The sequence below is a fragment of the Cibotium barometz genome, chromosome 3, assembly GCF_041138505.1.
Source record: "Cibotium barometz isolate CiBa-2024 chromosome 3, ASM4113850v1, whole genome shotgun sequence".
NCBI lineage: Eukaryota > Viridiplantae > Streptophyta > Polypodiopsida > Cyatheales > Cibotiaceae > Cibotium > Cibotium barometz.
Window position 1 is genome coordinate 57707889 of NC_141048.1, and position 20135 is coordinate 57728023.

General features: G+C 40.1%; 1 protein-coding gene across 1 annotated transcript; it reads right to left on the reverse strand.

The window, feature by feature from the left end:
• Positions 1 to 3543: 3543 nt before the first annotated feature.
• On the reverse strand, positions 3544 to 6366 carry LOC147640304 (transcription factor bHLH30-like). The gene is made up of 3 exons (XM_086779004.1): positions 6240 to 6366; positions 4794 to 5326; positions 3544 to 4171 (listed from the first exon to the last, which is right to left on the reverse strand). Exons 2-3 carry the CDS (start codon positions 5229 to 5231, stop codon positions 3716 to 3718), a joined length of 894 nt encoding a protein of 297 aa, XP_086635130.1. The 5' UTR covers positions 5232 to 5326; positions 6240 to 6366; the 3' UTR covers positions 3544 to 3715.
• Positions 6367 to 20135: the final 13769 nt, after the last annotated feature.

Sequence of the window (20135 nt, forward strand, 5' to 3'; positions counted from 1 at the left end):
AATGGAGACCCTGCAAAACAAACACAAACAAAACATGTTAGCAAAACAGTGAAATCACACACACACACAATTAAAAGCAAGGGAAAATGGGGAAGGGCTATCTACTATAATTGGAGTCTCAAGGGAGGGCTTGCACATGATAGACCAAGGAGAGCTTGTGAGAGTAAATCAATGAAATCCCAATAAAACAAACACAAACAAAACATGTTAGCAACATTGAAATCACACGCGCACACACACCCCACACGACACACACACACACACACACACATACTAAATCAGAACCAAGGTCAAGGGGAAGGGCTATCTTTATCCCTGAGGGATGGGGGGGGGGAGATGCAGACAGGGTCGCACCTTCTCTACGAGCAAAATCTCCCAAACCTACAAAAACGCGGATAAGTGACCCAACATTAGTCTGTTAAAAATCCCCAAAGTCGAAGTAACCGTCGAAATAAGCATCAAAAAGTGTCAAAAATAATTTACATGGTTTTTTGACGTTTATTTCGACCCACGCTATCTGGCAAGAGCTATCTAGCAGTTCAACCTACAAATTTTCATTCAAATTTGAAACTTTTTGGCGACCGGACACTTTTCCATTTAAAATTAGAATGTGCCGACTAGGCCATGCATGAAATATAAAAGAAGCTCCACCTCCCTCTCAAATAAACCCACATTCGCATATTCAACATACATGGAACCCATGTGAGTGCTATGAACATCTCAAATTTCATTGATTTAGAGGAAAAAATGTTGTGCCCGTGTAGTTGTTTTGCAAGTACCAAGTTGCCCGATGTTGAAGAATTTACAACGAGCATTCCAAAAAATGGGACATATTTCCAATGGCCTCAATGTGTGCCCAAATAACAATGAACCGATCGATCACATGGATATTCAGCCTGAGCGAAGCAAATGCGCAAGGGTAGAGACAAGCTCATTGGGATTGGAACCCGAGCAAGCTTTGGTGGACTCGAAGCAATTTTTAGAGCATGACATGGACGACATGATAGATGCCTTGCACAATACAGACCGCAGAGCAGACGATCATAATGCGGAGCATGAAACAGCACAAGAAGTAGACGACATCAGACAACATGTGGAGCATGCTTCTCGAGAGGAGCAAGAGATACATAGGCTTTCCCGTCTACCACTTTACCATGGAGCGCATGTCTCTATTTTGCACACTTACCTTTCTATATTAAACTTGCAATCAATATATGGGTGGTCTGATACGAGCAATTCAAAACTTATGGGATATGTGTCCCTTCCTCTCTCTATGTTTCACATTTCTGCAGACATTAGTATTTAACGTTTTCAACACTTGAATGTCTTCTCTTTCTCCTTTGCTATTCATTGTGTTATATCATATAAGTTATTGAAGGATCAAATTCTACTAGAAGACCCTGAGATGCCTTCAGACCGTGCATGAGCAAAATTAATTTTGCACTCCATAAGGATGGACTACAACGCACACCATGCTTGTTCGAAGAATTATATTCTCTTTTAGTTTAGCAAGAGCACGCCACTCTTCACCACAGTGTGGTTCATCGAAGCGAAGGCAAGATATCCCAAGGACAAAGGGTTCCTACTAAAGTCTTACGACACTTTCCCATCATTCCACGTATTCAAACAATGTTCAGATGCAAAGCCATTGCATCTTTAATGACTTGGCACCACCGGGACCCTAGATCCACAGATGGCGTTATGTGTGTGCCCGCCGCTGATTCCCGAGCATGGAGACATATCGAAGAGAATTGGGTAGACTTTAGGGAAGAGCCTCGTCACATTCGCCTCAAGGACTAGCAATGGATGGAATCAATCCATTTGGCTTACAAAGTTCATCATGGAGCACTTGGCCTATTTTCCTAGTCAACTACTATAACCTACCGGCCATGGTTAGCGATAAGGAACTTTATTCTTCAGATCATCCTCACCATTGCATGTAAACTTTTATTCCCATAGAAATGTCTTCTACCCTAATATTATGTGAAACATTTATATAATGAGATTTGTCTAAATATTGCATACAATAGTCTATCATCCCGTGAAACATGTGCTTTTTTTTTTGTTTTAACGCTATACATTACAATTCCAACAATAGGATTCATCTATCCCATCCAAAATATATTTTGGTGAGTTTATTGATTGTATAATTGACTTTGCATGAATTATAATAACCATTTGATAGTGTAGATGGAAAATTATACCTCCTCTTTCCAATGAGCAACTTCAAGCAAGGTATTCTTTTGTGATAAATCATGAAGATTATTTAGTAATGCTTCATCGATATCACTACCACCTATTGATATTTTCACATGGGTTGCCTCATCATTAGATAGCTTCTTTGATTTACCACAATTCTTCTTTGGTTCTATGCTTGTTACCTCAATAATTGGATTGTTTGAGTTTGTAAAATTTCTCATCCCTAATTCTCTTGCTCTTAAGATGCTCTTTACAACTATGTGCAAACATAGTTCATGAAGATTCATGTTATCCGACTGCCTAACAATCTTGGGTTTCAACCTAATATAGAATCATTAACTCTCGAATTTCACTTAAATACCCTTGACCATATTAAAGTATTACCTACTGGTCAATGCCATGCTGGCCATCCCTGCCGATTAGCCATTGCAAAGGAAATCAAAATGCCACCTCTTCTAGGATTTCAACCATCATCACATCACAAACTCCTAAATGTAAAGCTGCTCAAAGCAAAATGAATTCAACATCGCTTCTCACCAAAAAACACAAGTTGTTGCACTTCCCACAAGTTAAATAACCACAAAGGTTACACATGTGTAGACAATCGTTACATAGTGCTCAAAAAAAACATATTTTTCAACCAATCAAAATAAGGACAACCCTTACATCTATCCGGTTTTTGTATCCGAAATCTCTACAATATGCCAGTTTTATAACTAAAATATATAAAAAATTATTCTTTAAAATAAGGGCTATATAAAATCTCAGTCAATTTTTCTTAATTCTGGCCATTACAAATACACTAAAATACCTTTTTTTTAAGGCCCTTACTGTGTAGTCACCCTTTTAGACATTTTTTAAAATGGCTTGTCCAGCTCATAATTATAGAACACTAAAATTTGCCTCCCTTAAGCTCTTTGACACATTGTAAGTATAGGAGCTGTCCGGAAAAGGTGTACTTCATCAAGCCCTCCTAGGTGTTCAAAGCTGGAAGAGGTCTCACTCTGAACAACTCGATCGGTCATTAAGTCCCAAGAGGTCAAATGCTTACCTCAGACTTATCCTCACCAACATGAAGCCAACTAGAAAACCACTTGCAGAGATCTTGATTTCAAATCAGGCCCCACAAGCACAACTTGCTTCCTGATTATGCCATTCTCTTACACACATCTGCTGCAATGGGTGGGCTATGCAGAAATGGTGCATACCAAGGCTACTGGAAGGCATAACCGCCGATCGACAGTAGGGTTGCATGACTCAAAGTGTGACCAAGAGCAATCACATATGCATGTGCAAAAACACAAATAATCATAGTAGATGGTTTGTCATTTTAAACACACCCCATTTCAGCTTCTGTAATCACTTCAACAATATTGACATAATAAACCTCAGTATAATACTGAAGATAACAACCTAACACAGTAGTCCAGCTACTCCACTATCATATATTCTCCTTAATGTGTTGACAACAACCATGTAGAACCTCTCTGACTCAAGAAAAAACACACTAGCTCTCCTAAGTACATCCTGGAGATTCAAAAGGTGAAACCCTCTGTCTCTTATTAGAGCCACCTGGTGATAGCTTTCCACCTCCAGGCCCATCCATAACTAACCTTAAGGCCTCCTGCACACACTTGACTGATATATCCTGTTCCGGTTCTGCTGTCTCCTTTTTCAAAGTCACCATGAACACATTCTTTATCCTGCCTCCCAAAGTTGAGATTTCAGCCTTCAAAGGTCTGAGCCTTAAAGTATCTAGAGCATCCCTAAGATGAGTCAAGAGGTCTGGTCTATCATCACAGCATAAAGATGCTCTAATCAACATCCTTCCTTCTGCAGATGAAGAAACTTTCTCAACACATAGCTCATCATGATCTGTTGGCATGGGACCATATTCATAAATTTCTGAAACCTGACGCTTCAGTGTTTTAACCTGATCTATCACTTCCGCAAGCAGCGATGCTTTGTCGGTCTGCAGACATAGCATAAAGTAAAATGAACAAGCACGAGAGATATTCTAAATTATATGGTGGTCTACTCACAAAGTTTTACACCATCTACCCATTTGCCATAGAAGCTAACAAGCAAAGACATCCCAACAAGGTGAAGGTTTGAGTAAAGGCATGCTCACAATAGCATCACGCCACGCATATATTACCAGTGCAGGTATTAAATTTAACTGCTCTTAAGATAAGTGTAGACCTCAGCCATGGTGAAGCATGAACTATAAGCTTTGCTTGCATACATAGCACCTAACACAGCCACCAACCCATTTGCAGTGTATATGGCAAAAATCAGACCACTGAAATTTTGCAGAATTGTCTAAGCCATGGTGAAGCATGAGCTTTAAGCTTTGCTTGCTTACATAGCACCTAACACACAGCCACAACCCATTTGCAGTGTATATGACAAAAATCAGACCACTGAAATTCTGCGGAATTGTCTAAGCCAATGCTCATAAAGTCAACCATCACATACTTCAAACAAACCGGTTACATCTCTTTTTGTACGTGAGGATGGACATGGCATGCAATATCTTTGATGGTGCACTGTAAGAAACTTGGCCATACAGTCATTTTAGTTAAGAACCATACCTTTGTAGAGCCTGGAAGGAGTGTCCTTAGTGTAGCAAGATGAGCGTTGATCCTTTGGCGACGCCGCCTTTCGGCTTCACTGTGGCTCTTAGAAGCTGCCAAGGCCTTGGCCTCGAGGATCTCTTTGGGGGTCATCTTAGAAGCATTCACTAGCTCGCCCCTAGCAGTGTCAAGCACCAAAGACCCTCCATTAAGGGCAATATGCTGTGAGTAATGGCAGACTGGATCTTTGGGTCCACAGGAGCCTGAGCCATTGTGTACTTCAGAAGGCAATATTCCTTGGAGCTGCCAGATAGAATTGGAGGCCGAGTAAGGAAGGGGATTGACAAGATGTTCCGAAAGCCGTGGGAACGAGGACAGCTGCGGCAGTGCCAAATGACAGGATGGAGAAGCTATGTCAGTTTTGAGATGGTGCCCCTGTAAAAGCTCTGCTAGCATTTTGTGAAGGGCATTGGGTGATGGTGCGGCAGGTAACACTGGCCATGGAGACTTGGCAAGCCCTCCGCCGCCTCCTCCTCCACCCCCTCCCCCTCCTGCAATCCCCTTATCCATCATAAACTCCACATTCCCAGCAAACCCAAATTGCAAACCCACCCCTCCTTGCTGCCGAGTAAATTCCACCCCATTCATCATGTTTCAGAGAAGGAAAATTAGTAAGTCAACCTTAAATTTCATGAAAAACAAAGAGGTCAAGCTCCACCTCCAGGGTTGTCCACAAGCAGGAGGCAAGCATCCAAGGCAGGTGGGCATGGGTATGTGGGATAGACGCAGAGTAACAGTGGGCAATGGTAGAATACCATAAACAAGCTTAGTAAGAGTTCCTCCTGGTGTTGCTCGGAATCAGATGCAGTGTTTCTACTTGCCAAAGGACTGAGTTCCATTCCGTAGATGATCGCCACTGTTACAGTTTCCCTAAAAGGCTACGGGTCTGTGCTGCGCTCTACACCATCTCTCTCTCTCTCTCTCTCTCTCTCTCTCTCAAAGTGGTCAACGCTTATACCATGGCTGAGAATAGCCCAACAATGGGTTTCTGCCACACTTTACACCATCACTGGTGGGAGAGAGCAATGGGGGTCACACTTTACACCATCACTGGTGGAGAGAGAAATCGGGGTTATGGCACTCTACACCATGGCTGTAGAACTTGTGTATAAGGAAAGGTTTAACATCAATTCAGAGAGGCGATGCCTATGAAGTTAACTGCTGCCACAAAACTCAGATGGAGATCCATTTTCCGAAAGTGATCCCCACCAGGTTTTTCAAGCAAAACAAGAATTCTGAAGAGAGATGCACCCACCAGAGGGCCTTGTGCAAGCAAAACGACAGAACCCTGGGGATGTGAAGCTCAGAAGGTTATCTAGCAGAACCCACTTTAGAAAACAGCAAAACAGAGACTTCTACAAGCAGAATGCAGCGAAACCCACTTCAAAACTGCGAAATGCTCACCAGGAAAGCTCACTCTAGAGCTGTTTGCGAGCTCAGTCCTGCAGCAGATCTGCAAGGTGAGTGAGAGGAGAAAAAAGGCGGTACGAGAAGTGCTAAGGTTACAAAGGATCCGAATCAAGAGGAGCTTTAAATGCTAAAATTGGGGACAAAAGAGAAGAAGAAGAAGACTGTGTGGGGAAGATGATGATGAACACAGAGCAAAAAACAGTGTGAGCTTGGGGAAAGCAGAAGGGGCGGTGGCAAATGTGCCTTATGAAACAAGTTTTAAAAAAGAAAAAGCGAAGGGGAGAGCCGGAAAGAGGGAGAGTACCGGGCCAATGGTGTGCTCTGTGGAGGTGCCGAAAAGGCTGCCAAACTTTCAGTCTTGCACAATCCCGCACACTTGCTTGTTCTGAACCAATAAAAAAACCTCTTGTACTACTAAATTCTAATCTTACCTTGGATTTTCAAAATGCCAAACGGTTTCTAGAAGCACTAAAAATTTTCCATCCAGTTTTTTTCTTCACGACTAAGTAGTAAGGATGAATTCAAACAATAAAATTTAAAAAAAGTGTCAAAAAACATAAAAGAGAGTGTTGGCAGTAATAAGACTCCTCAATTCAATAGACTAGTGGCATGACTCGTCTAGGACGGGCAAGAGTATTCTTGCATGCATAAAAACACAGACTCGTCATCATGGGAAGAGGAGAAACAGGCCTTATATTTGAAGCCCATTCTGGGTCTCATAGTCCTCAACTTGACAACCTATATATATATGAATACACCATGCTTGCCATATATATCAGAGCTCCTAAAGCACTTACTTTTCTTTGAATAAGCACGAGACTTGGCATACATATACATCTAGCGACAATCTTAAAACACCTGAGCAAACCATTAAAACAATCTTCGAGCGACTGGATTATCTCTCCTTAGAAGCCTATACTCCTCGCCTCCTCCATTGGTCCAAAATATATATATAGGATAATAACATTAGCTATTGCAAGATATAATTTTAAAGAAAAAAAAAAGCTGAAAGTTAAAACCTTACAAAACTCATTCGGTGGATCAATATTTGAGATGAATGGCATTTGAATATGCTTGTAAATAGCAAATCGAAAAATTCTCTAATGTCCAAAATGCCTATGCACCGAAAATCTAACTTATTAGGCAATCTAACTTATTAGGCTTTTCATAGTCTACAAACATTACATGTACATGAAGCTGATCCGCAATCTTAGATTGTAAATTCCAAGGAGCCCAAAGCTCTCGTTTTGTAAGTGTCTGGACCATACAAACCTAGCAATGATCTAGTCTCCCAACCCGTCCTCCGACAGGAGAGTAGACCTTAAATTTGAAGACCATTTTAGCAGCCATGGATGACTTTGAAGAAAGCATCAAAATTGGCATACTTGTATGTCAAGGCACCATGCTTTGCATATATATCCATGAAGGGAGATCCTCAAGCACTTCGTTTTCTTTTAACAGAGCACAAACTTTGCATACATAGACACATCAACCCAAGGTCTCATAAGGATGAATTCAAATAATAAAATTAGAAAAAAGTGTCAAAAGCATAAAAGAGAGTGAGAGGGTGGGAAGTGCTTGGCCGAGAGATTGGCAAGAATCAACACGCTTGTTTGACATTTGAAGACTTCAAAGAACATTGCTCCATCCGATTTAGCATCCCTGCTACCACAACCGCTACCAAGAACATTTCCTTCACCACCCACTCTTTCTCATCGTCGAAATCATTAGCCCACCCAGGAACCCATGCTCTCCTTAGCAAAGCATTACTACCATCCTCAAGTTCCAAGTCCTCACAAAACTTTCATCACATAATAAAATCTAGGTGTGCATCACTCTCATACCTCATGGGTACCCTGCAAGAAAGCATTCTTTACATCTATTAGGTGTAAAGACCAACCCTTTGCTTTGCACAATAGCCATAGTAATGAAAGCTCTCACGGTTTTCATTCTCGTAACCGAGCTAAATGTCTCCTCATAGTAGTCAAGGACATAGGTCTGCGAGATGAATAGCCTAGCAACCAATCTTGCCTTATACCTGCTCCATCTAAGTTATGCTTGACCTTATACACTTACTTACATCCAATTGCCTTCTTTTCCTTAGACAAAGGCACTAACTCCCATGTTACATTTGTATCCAATGTTGCCATCTCCTCATTCATGGCATCTTCCCATTTTTTATTTCCAAGTGTTTTCTCAAAACAAGTGGGATTCAATTCCTGTATTGCTTTAACCATGTAAGCATAATGATGGGCTCTATATCCATTATATCTCAACATGTCAATAGGGTATCTAACCCGAGTCATAGACATACATACACCTGGATCACTTCCAGGTGTCCTCAAAATAGCCCTGGTTCTCCTTGTATTAGGAGTAACCATTGATGGAATTCCAAGATCCTCATCAAGGCTCTACTTAGAGCCACATCCACATATGAGTGATCTGTTGATGATAGACCATGCAAAAAAAGGTCGATTTATCTTTTCCTTCCCTTTATGTGATACATGTACACCTACATCTGTCCTCAAACTACTTGACCATGGACTAACACTGGATTCACTGTTAGAGGACTCTCCAGGTCCACTAAGCACCTATGATGAATGAATGCTGCTCTACATGTGGGGCAATAGCATTACTTCTTACATCTACATCTTATGTTGCCTTTCACTGGTGCATACCAGCTACTCATCTCATCAAAGACAACATCTCTACTTACTCGTATCTCATGAGTAGTAAGGTTATAACATCTATAACCTTTCTGTTGAAATTCGTGGTGCTTATGCTAGATCAAGATGAGTGGAGGAGAGAGACCCAAAAAATACAAGAACAAATCTTGTTTATTAAGTTACCTATGTATACAACTTGGCCTTTGCACACTCCTTTAAATAGGTGAGCTAGTGGACCATAAGTCCATTTACACACACACCCTTCTCCTACCCTTTTACATGACCTTAGTCTTTTAATACCCGGGTATTAGACATAGGTTGCCTTTATAACATTACGCGTACAAGGTTAGGAATATAGGTGTTGTTACATGCAGATTTAAAACAATTTCTCAGTGGAGTTAGAGGCTGATGCAAAGTTAGCCTCTGACTCTTTGTTAGGACATTTAGAAGAAGTGATATGCCCCATTTGTTTACACTTGTTACATATCATCTTGTTGGGATATTTGATCCAACACACCTTACTTTGCTCACTTGATGTGACAAAGCTTGTTCGATATTCAATGGAGTCAATGCATTTGAAGATTCAGCTCCTCCCTTTGGACTCTTTTCTTCATCAAGCCAAGATTGAATGACTCCTTCAAGGGTGGGATTAGGTATGTTCTTCAGGGTGGTGACTAAGGTAGGGTACACCTTCTTGAGTGCTTTTAACAAAACACTCACTGCATCATCTTCATCCATTCTCGCATTCATTGATGCAAATTGAGATTCTGAAACCAAGTAGCCTCATAAGATGCCATAATAGCACCCCTATATGTGCCTCTATACTCAACAAGGCAACTGTAAGTTGTTCTTGCTGCTCCAATTCACAACAGCACTACCAAAGAAGACATAAAGCCGCTAGTAGATCTCCTATCTATGACACTCCCTCCCAATCAACATATGTGTACCCGTGTAGCCGTATCTCTATACCAGCCTCATAGAAAAGTCCATAATCAATTATGGACTTTATGTACTTGAGAATCCATCTAGCCACATCATATACTAATGGGAGCCTGCATAAACTGAGTGTGGCTTCTTGGGATCTTGCATAAACTGACTCACAAGTCCAACAACATAGCTCAAATCTGGCCTAGTAATGGTCATATAGATCAAGCTACCCACTATGTGAATGTTCATAGTGGGATCCTTCAAAATCTCACCTGTATCTGTGGAAAGCTTTGTGATTTACTCCAATGGCACTGAAATAGGCTTATAACCTATCATACCATACTTGTACACACAACATGTCCAAGCCATACTTCCTCTAAGCAATAAAATTCCATGAGGTGATCTCACCACCTTCATGCCCAAGAAATATCGCATCTCACCCAAATCCTTCATCTCAAACTTTTGCTTCAAAAATCTCATGACATCATGTATGTTAGCATCAGTATCACCAGTGATGATAATAAAGTCATCCACATAAATGACTAATAGCATCATCCCTCTATCAATATTTTTCACATAAAGTGAAAAACCAGCATTGGATATCCAAATCCAATGGTGACAAGATACTCCCTAATCTTGTTTGACCACACTCTAGGTGCCTACTTCAAGCCATACATGGCTTTACGTAACCCGCACATAAAATCTAGGTATGCATCACTCTCATAACCTCATGGGTACCCTACAAGAAAGCATTCTTTACATCTATTAGGTGTAAAGACCAACCCTTCGCTTTGCACAACAGCCATAGTAATGAAAGCTCTCACGGTTTTCATTCTCGTAACTGAGCTAAATGTCTCCTCATAGTCAAGGACATAGGTCTGCGAATAGCCTTTAGCAACCAATCTTGCCTTATACGTGCTCCCTGTAAGTTATGCTTGACCTTTTACACTCACTTACATCCAATTGCCTTCTTTTCCTTAGACAAAGGCACTAACTCCCATGTTACATTTGTATCCAATGTTGCCATCTCCTCATTCATGGCATCTTCCCATTTTTTATTTCCAAGTGTTTATCAAAACAAGTGGGATCCAATTCCTGTATTGCTTTAACCATGTAAGCATAATGATGGGCTGTATATCTATTATATCTCAACATGTCAATAGGGTATCTAACCCGAGTCATAGACATACATACACCTGGATCACTTCCACGTGTCCTCAAAACAGCCCTGGTTCTCCTTGTATTAGGAATAACCATTGATGGAATTCCAAGATCCTCATCAAGGCTTTACGTAGAGCCACATCCACATATGAGTGATCTGTTGATGATAGACCATGCAAAAAAGGTCGATTTATCTTTTCCTTCCCTTTATGTGATATATGTGCACCTACATCTGTCCTCAAATTGCTTGACCATGGACTAACACTGGATTCATTGTTAGAGGACTCTCCAGGTCCACTAAGCACCTATGATGAATGATTGTTGCTCTACATGTGGGGCAATAGCATTACTTCTTACATCTACATCTTATGTTGCCTTTCACTGGTGCATACCAGCTACTCATCTCATCAAAGACAACATCTCTGCTTACTCGTATCTCATGAGTAGTAAGGTTATAACATCTATAACCTTTCTGCTCCAAAGCACTACCAATGAAGATGCATTTCTCTACCTTTGGATCCAACCTTGTTCTCACTTTATCAGGAGCATGCACATATGCAATACACCCACACTTTCGATTGAGACACATCTGGTTTTATGCATGTAAACTTCTATTTAGATGTTATATCATGAACAGTTGTAGAGGGGGAGGAGTGGGGGAGTCATGTTCATAATGTACATAATAGCTATTGCTTTTGCCCAAAAATAATATAGCATATTCTTTGCAAGGCACGTGCCACTTCTACAATGTGCCTATTTTCCTTTCTGTAACACTGTTCTGTTTGTGGAGTGAATATTTATGTGAATTATCTCTTGATTCCTTGCTTTCTTAATAAGAAAACACTGAACTCATTGGAGAAATACTCTCCCCTAACATCTGATCTCATGAATTTTATTTACATCCCTTTTTCCTTCTCGACCAAGGCTTTAAATCTCTGAAAGTGAGAAAACACCTCACCTTTCTCCTTCATAAAATAAACCTGCACTTTCCTTATGTGATTATCAATGAATGTAACATAATACCTGTAACTTGCAATTGTTGTGGTCTTAGTCGGTCCTATACATCCGAATGTATAACATCCAATGGTCTTGCATTGACATGCTTTTCATATGGGTAAGCATGTTTGGCCTGCTTACGAGCTGGAATGCTTCATATATTTTATGCATATCATCAACCTTAAGCTTTGGAAAACCTACAATAATATTTTGGGCCTACATAGAATTTAGCTATTATATATTCCCATGACCCATTAATGCACTTGTGCCATATGTCAATACCTGCAAAATAACATATGTTCTATGCACAAACATGGATGTATTTACCTCATGCATGTTCACATCCAAAGTAAACATCTTGCCAAATCTGTTACCCTTTGCAACCAAGCGACACTGATTTTTGAAGTCTTCCACAAAACATCCTTGAGGATTAAACCTCACTTGCAAACCTTGCTCAACAAAAAAACCAAGTTCTTTGTGATATTTAGAACATGAAGTACATCTTCAAAGTACTTCATTTTGCCATCCTGCATAGACAATGGCACTTTGCCATGTGCTATGAGATGTGCAGTATCATCACCTGTTTCTACATAACCCGATTTTTTCATTTTCTACATGTCTTTAAGCCACTCACCATGATTGATCATGTGGTTAGAGGCATTAGAATCCACAAACCAAACATCTCTAGATCTTGACACATCTCCTATTGTGGAACTGAGCATATTCTGCATCATAAATAGATTCTCACTTCTATCATCACCACCCTATTTACTTGATGATGTATAGTTTCCCTACTGTAACTTTTCACTTTTAATTTCATTCTATTTTTTATAGCAGTCCTTTACCATGTGCGCTAGTTTGCCACCGTTAATAACGCTCTATGTTATTTGCATTTTGATTTCTTTGCCAACCACCTCAGCCCTCTGGCTCCCCCTGCCTCTAGAGTGGCCTCTTCCACGTGTTTGTACATTTGAATCATGTTGTTGCTACAACCCATGAATTTTGTTTCCACCAAAATGGCCTCCACCTTGGCCTTTAGATGATGATCTCCCTCTGCCTCTACTTGTATCTAAGTAAAAAGCCTACGCATTTAAATTTCCAAAGAATGAACCTCCCCTAATATTCATCTCCTCATGGATGAGAAGAGAAATCAATTCCTGAAAACTTAGGAAAGTTCTCTCGAAATCCAATAGAGCTTTGAAACTGATTATATTCTTTGCCATGACCATTCAAGGTCACAGACACCATATCATCATCATCTATTGATGATCTAATATAGAAGTAAGGGTATTTGCAAGCCCTTTAACCTTCACTGAGTAATCATTTATACTCAGTTTTCCTACACAGCTCTTGCTTTACTTGCATCTTCCGAGCTTGGGTTTTTGTGTTGTACACCTTCACCAAGGTGTGCCAAGCCTCCTTAGGCATTTGTGCAACCTGTGTATGCACAATCATAGAATTTGTCATACTAGCAGATAACCAATACAACACCTTTCTAGCTTTTTCATGCCAATTATAAGAATATAGCACATTGGAAAGATAGATAGCAAAACAAAGTGCAATAGACAATGCAATAGATAAAGAAATCTATGACAAGTACAATGTGATGGTGCTATCCACTCGTGCACTCTCAAGTAGAGCTTAGATGGTGCTATCCACCCGTGCGCTCTCAAGTAGAGCTTAGATGGTGATCTAGACAGACTCTGGATGGTGGAAGTACTAAGTGTGAAGGGTGTGAATACGCACAAGCATTGGATATCTTACCTTGTGACAACTGTGTCCATATATATTGCTACAAATGGTGTGGTAGACGCATATACAACATAGACGATTAGCGGTATGGACATGGTCACCACCTGCGTATCAATAACACGGCCAATCATCCACTATCCACTAATAATGAACTTAGGTATCCTAGAGAATATTCTAGGAATATTCTCCATACCGTTCGGCTGGGTCTCATGCCCTCGGTTGGGGGGTTCCCGGGCCCCAACTAACACTTGCACCCCTTACCATCTCCTAACCATCAATGGTCCCAATAACGACCCCGTTGGCATCTAAGCCAGGGTTCTCACCAAAGGCATGTTTACCAATGGCTTCTCCTCATAATGGGGGCCTTTACAAATGCGCACCAATCATAGATGTGAGATACATGCTGAGAGGCGGGCATTGATTGTATACTAACAATGCTTCATATGCCTGCACTTGTCGAGAAGTCAAATTTTCTTAAGCAATCTTTGGCTCCTTTTCATCATCAATATCCTTTTCCCATAAGGAAATTGGTCATCCTGAACTCCCATGCCTGGAAGTTATTCTTGTCTCTAGCTTCTCCCTCACAATCCGTGATAGACTGTCAAACATCTTTACTTAGCAACTTACCAAACAATACTTGCAAAAAAGCTTCTATACTTGCAACAAATATGTAACCTTCTATAGCGGTATTGTAAACTTGTCATATTGTCACTATATGTGAACCAGTCACATATATATACGTCCCATAAACACTTACAACACACAGATTCTCTCCACATAGTGTACTGCAACCAAATTTCTGCTATAACTTTGCACCGAACCAGAAATTGGGCATATACAATAAAAAATCGACACTTCACAGAGTACTTGCAGAAATTTTACAAAGCCAAATCGCACCAAAATGCATAAAAAATCAGTTAACTATGTTAACTACACATAATATGGTCTTCTTCCTTCACCCAAGCGGATGTCTCGATTTGAGACAATGGCTTCCCTGTTTGCTTGCAGCTCTCACAGCTACCGAAGGTGTTGCTCCAAAATCAAAGAGGGAAAGATATGGAAATACCTTTATCCCTGTAGTACCGCTTCCTTGCTTGGCTTGTTCTTGCCTCTTGCTTGCCTCCTTAGCTCTCACACTGACACCAATAAAACTTAAATTTTTGATTCAACATGGCACTAGCAGAACACAAATCTGAGACGAGGTAAGGCGCCAATTCACAAACATTTGACAGGGTCAAGCTTGATGAATTAAAAGGCACCTGTGAAACTGACGTTGAGGGTTGGAAAAACTTTGTGGCTCGCAAGCTTTGGAGCCCCGGCAGAGAATCAAGATGATCCCATTAGGAGAGACGTGAGCTCTAGCTTCTAGAGGCTAGGATACTCACTTGGCATCCATGTATTTGTTACAAAATTTAGATGTTAATTTTTATATAATACTAGTGGGCAACCTATGCTTCCAAAGTCAAATTCTACCCAAACCTCCTCCTCCCCTTCCTGAACCTCCAAATTCTTGCCACGTGGTAACTTTGTGAAACTCTTCCTTTATATAACATAGAGATAACTATCTATATTGCATTTACACACACACACACACACACACACACACACACACACACACATATCTATTACATATTAACCATGGACAACCAAGGCACAAGGAGAGGAGAGAAAAAGAAATCCTGGATTTCTAAAAAATAAGAGGAAAAAATCCCTTCGATTTGACCCTTTGTATTATGGCTTCCATTCATGCATTTTGCTTCTTAATGTATTTTACATACCGCAGCAACGTGTGGGTTGAGTACTAGTGAATACCAATTGATCGTAGAATTTTAAAGGAAAAGCTGGCTAAGGTAAAGTCCTCTCCTTAACCTTTGTAAAAATTAGAAGTAAGAGTGGTTGTGGCACTTTTTGGTGGTTTGTATGCATTTATCATCCACACCAAATTTTAGCTATGAAACCAAAACCTTCTGAAATTTTTTGCTTACATTGAAAATTTCGGTTGAGATTTCGAAAGTCTACGAAGAATTTTAAAGAAAAAAAAACTATAGAGGGTAAAGACAGCTCCTTATTTTGATTTTAACATTGGTGTAAATTACAAGTAAGAGTGGTTGTGGCACTTCTTGGTGGTTTATTCTGATGATACACTTGTACCAATCTTTCAATATCATTATTTAGAATTTTTTTTTCGGAAGCCCTTTTTGGGGGATACAATGCAAGCATTGCACCACTCACACACACACACACCCCCCCCCATAGATGTCAGGGTTTGAACCCGGGTCCATTCGTTTGGGTAGGGTAGAACGGCCAGGGCTAGTAGACCACTCGAACTAGTACAAAGGGAAATTTACTTCATTGTATCTCAAATTGAAAATTTATCAATTAGAAAATCCATACATGCATTATTTTAGTTTATGGTCAGACTAATAAATTTCTCATATGGTTATGGTTTGGTGAGATTCATGCACCCCCGATCCCTCTACATTGCTAGACACCTAGTTAATTTAGAATCATGCTCGATTATAATAAAGCAAGTACTTGTCCAGCTGGCTCTTTAATATGCCAAGTCAGCCAATATTGCCAAGCCAGGTTCATGTGTCTCCACGTGTTTTCCACGTGGCACCTATGGACTCAGGCACTCATTGTTCATTGTTTACCCAGGGGCTCTTCCCGCGCGAAATTGCCAATGGCCAAATTTTCAGAAGGCGGAGCAAGCGACTTGCTGTGCCACCGGTGTGGAAAATGTCAAGTCCCTGTGCGCGTGAACAGAGCCTAGGGAAGTGGGCTTTAATAATATCGCCCAAATGAGGGTCATGGACATATGGCCCATGGGCCAAAAACGCTAGCACATTAAACATGTACATCGTAAACTAGCCCATCCCCAGTCATGCACATACAGTGTCGTGCATGCATGTTCATGCGCACATTCATGCGCCATGATTCCCGCATGTGGCGTTTTATCATAGCTCCTCTGCCTAATCATTATTGGCTCGTTATTTTGTTAGTTAAAGCGTTCACTAAATCACTTAAAACTCCTTAAGCAGGCCTATGAATGAGCTTATGGCCCACTCATGAAAATATAATTAAAAACTAGACTTTCTAGTTCTTGTGACAACCGTGTCCCCCACCAGCTACATCATGGCCCCCATGCATGTTGTGTATAATGACTACATGGTATGGATCATGATCATCATCATGGCTCCATGCAGGCATGGTGGGATGGAAATCATGGGGCTTGCAGGGCTGCGTGATGCTGCGCCCTAAAGCAAGCCAACCGGTCCTTGGGAAAGCTTAGACAAGGTTTCACGTTGATTTACCACATTTTTATATATACTCCTCGTCAAAAATCAACCACATGTGAATACGTATGGCAAATCCAACTTCGGTTTCTTCACGGAGCCTGCAGGTTTCCCACGGGCCTACAAAGCCTCTTGTGCATGTGTTTTTTTTTTTGAACAAAACAAAGTATCATGACGTTTTTTTGACGTGTAAATTTTAGCAAGGAAACCTACCTCTTTGGTATGAAATCTTTAAGTGGAAAAGTGCCAAGGGAGGGTAATGTGTGTGTGTGTGTGTGAGAGAGAGAGAGAGAGAGAGAGAGAGAGAGAGAGAGAGAGGGGAGGGGGTCAATAGAGGATATTAAGTGGCATCGTGTGTGTGTGTGTCACGAGGGGGACGACACTCATAGATTAAGTGGCACCGTGTGTGTGGGGGTCGCAAAGTCTATCTTTGGCTATAGTTCTCTCTCTCTCTCTCTCTCTCTCTCCTGGATCGCATGGTTCCATCTTCAAGTGCGGAGTTTTTTTTTTGCTTAATTCCCTAATTCTTTTTTCTGTGTGTGCATGTGTGTAGTGGTTTTGGGTGGGGGGAGTTGATGTTGTTGGGGGGCTAGGAGAGGGGAGAGGCACATTGTTTGTTGTGGTGTAGGAGGGGTGAGGAGAGGGGTTGCATCATTGAGTTGGCATGGTGCTACTCATGGAGGATGCTTGGGCCATGATTCCAACCCTATAAAAGACAATTTATAAGGTGTGGAACCATATATTAGGTAAGCGGTGGGTAAGCGACAGGGTAAAAAATAAGATGCCTCCATGAATATATAAGTGTAGGTGGGTTTGCGATTATTCCTCCTATATAAATCTAAAATTATAGAAAATGGGGCGAATATTTCCAAAAAATACACTAAAATGTCCAAAATTGGGCGAATATTTTCTAAAACCCTTCAAAATGGCCAAAATTTGGGCGAATGTTTAAGATACCATGCAATTTATTTTTTTTGTTGCAAAAAAACTCCAAAAATAGCCAATTAGTGAAGATTAGCTTCCTTGTTAAGCGGTGGTCACTTAATCATACACCAATAATAAGTTTATGTAAATATGAAAATTCAAGTGAAAGTAGATGATTGTTCCTTTTCTTCCCTCTCAAAGTCCCTAATAAACAAATATATCTAGAGTTTGAACTAAGTGACTTAACCCCAGAAAAGACAGCTCATTTGTCTTTAAAGGTAATCTTTTTGGAATTGTCGGAGAGAGACTAGTTGCACCTCTTGTCAAGACGCTTGCTCAAGCCTCAAGAGAAGTGATGGTACTGCTCATTTCTAAAAAGTATATTCCTAAAAGATCACATTTAGGGGCTTTTCCATACACTCCCCTTTGACTTCCAATTCTTTTACAAAAAATGGGCTTTGTTCTCAAGTTTAGCATGTTCATGTAGCACTGAGGGACAAGGTTATTTAAGAGGCAATTCGGGTGGTTCTCAAATCTATTCATGAGCCCCAATTTTTAGAAACATTGCCAAGGATTTTGTGTCTGAGTGGAGGTTCCCATTCGACCCCAAGAGATATCAAAACAAAGTGAATTGGAACCTCTTGGTTCTCCCTTGTTAAAATCACCCCAATGGATAAATTCTTAGCCTTTTAGAGAAGACTAACATCAGCCCAAAGGTCACCACATTCATTTACACATGGTCCCTTCCTTCCCTTCAATGATTGCCTTTTAAATGAATAGAAGACCATGTGGCTGGTCTCCTCCTTCCTTCCCTTTTAATGTTTTCCATTTGAACAAATAGTCCCATGTGTGAATATTGAGTAAAGACAAATTCAAATCACTTTTACACATAGGGTGATTCTCCTATGCAATTGAACTTGAAATGAAATTTGTCCTCATGCCATTCCACCTCATCTAGGTTCCAATCCTTTCCCCTATTGCCCACTTCACTTTCTATCACTTCATCCATGTTAAGGGCCGTACCAAATTTTTACATCACAAAGATGAATCAGCGCACCCTCTCCCATCTCCAAAAATTACAATCATTGTGCCTAGTAATACAACCCAAAAATTCCACCTATGCAATTGAAGTTGAAGTGAAATTTGTGTAACCTTTTTCCTCATGTCATTCCACCTCATCTAGGTTCCAATCATTTCCCCCATTGCCCATTTCACTTTTATCACTTCATCCATGTTAAGGGCCATACTAAATTTTACATCACAAAGATGAATGAGCACACCCTCTCTCATCTCCATAAATTACAATCATTGTGACTAGTAATCAACCCAAAAATTCCACTGAATAAAGTGAGTTTCTATCCAAAACCCAAAATAGCATGTTTCTTGAAAACATGCCAAAGCAAATACCAGTAAAACGTATTTAACATCTCCTCCACTCAGATGGAATAGTAGTAAAAACATATTTAACATCTCCACCACTCAAATGTAAAACATTAGAAATCTCTAAAGGAAAAGATATGATGTGATAGACACCTAAAGAAAAGGGCTTGGATGGTGATAATATTTTTTTTCTAGAAATTCGAGAGATATCCACCTTAAAGAAAATGAAACATTATGAGCTAGATACAACACCTTAAAGAAGATGAAAGGTTATGAGCTAGATACAACTCCACTTTAAAGAAAATGAAACTACGTGGATGTTGTTGTTTTGGACGCTTTCAAACAAATTTATAATGATGGCAAATTTTTTTAGCAATATTTCATTTGCTTAGTCAACAAATGACTGGAAAATCAAAATTTCTTATCGATCAATCTAGTGAGATGATGATGTCTTAGTTAATACTTTACCTTGTTTAATTAATTGTTATGATACCTTGAATTGGATCAAAAATGAAAAAGGTATTTATAAAAAGGTCTCAAATGAGCCAACTTTATCCTTGTATATATCACCTCAAGATGACAAACACTAAAATATATTACTTTATACATGTGCGCTAGAATTGTTTTGAGCATTGATTTAGTTATTAATATGGATAGCCATTATTTTTTGGTGAGATAAAACTCATAAGGATAGGTGCTAGTTTCTTTTGTTGTGAATTTTTCAACGATTTACTAAATCCAACAAGCAACCAAGTGATGATGAAACTATGTGAGACCTAAATTCACCA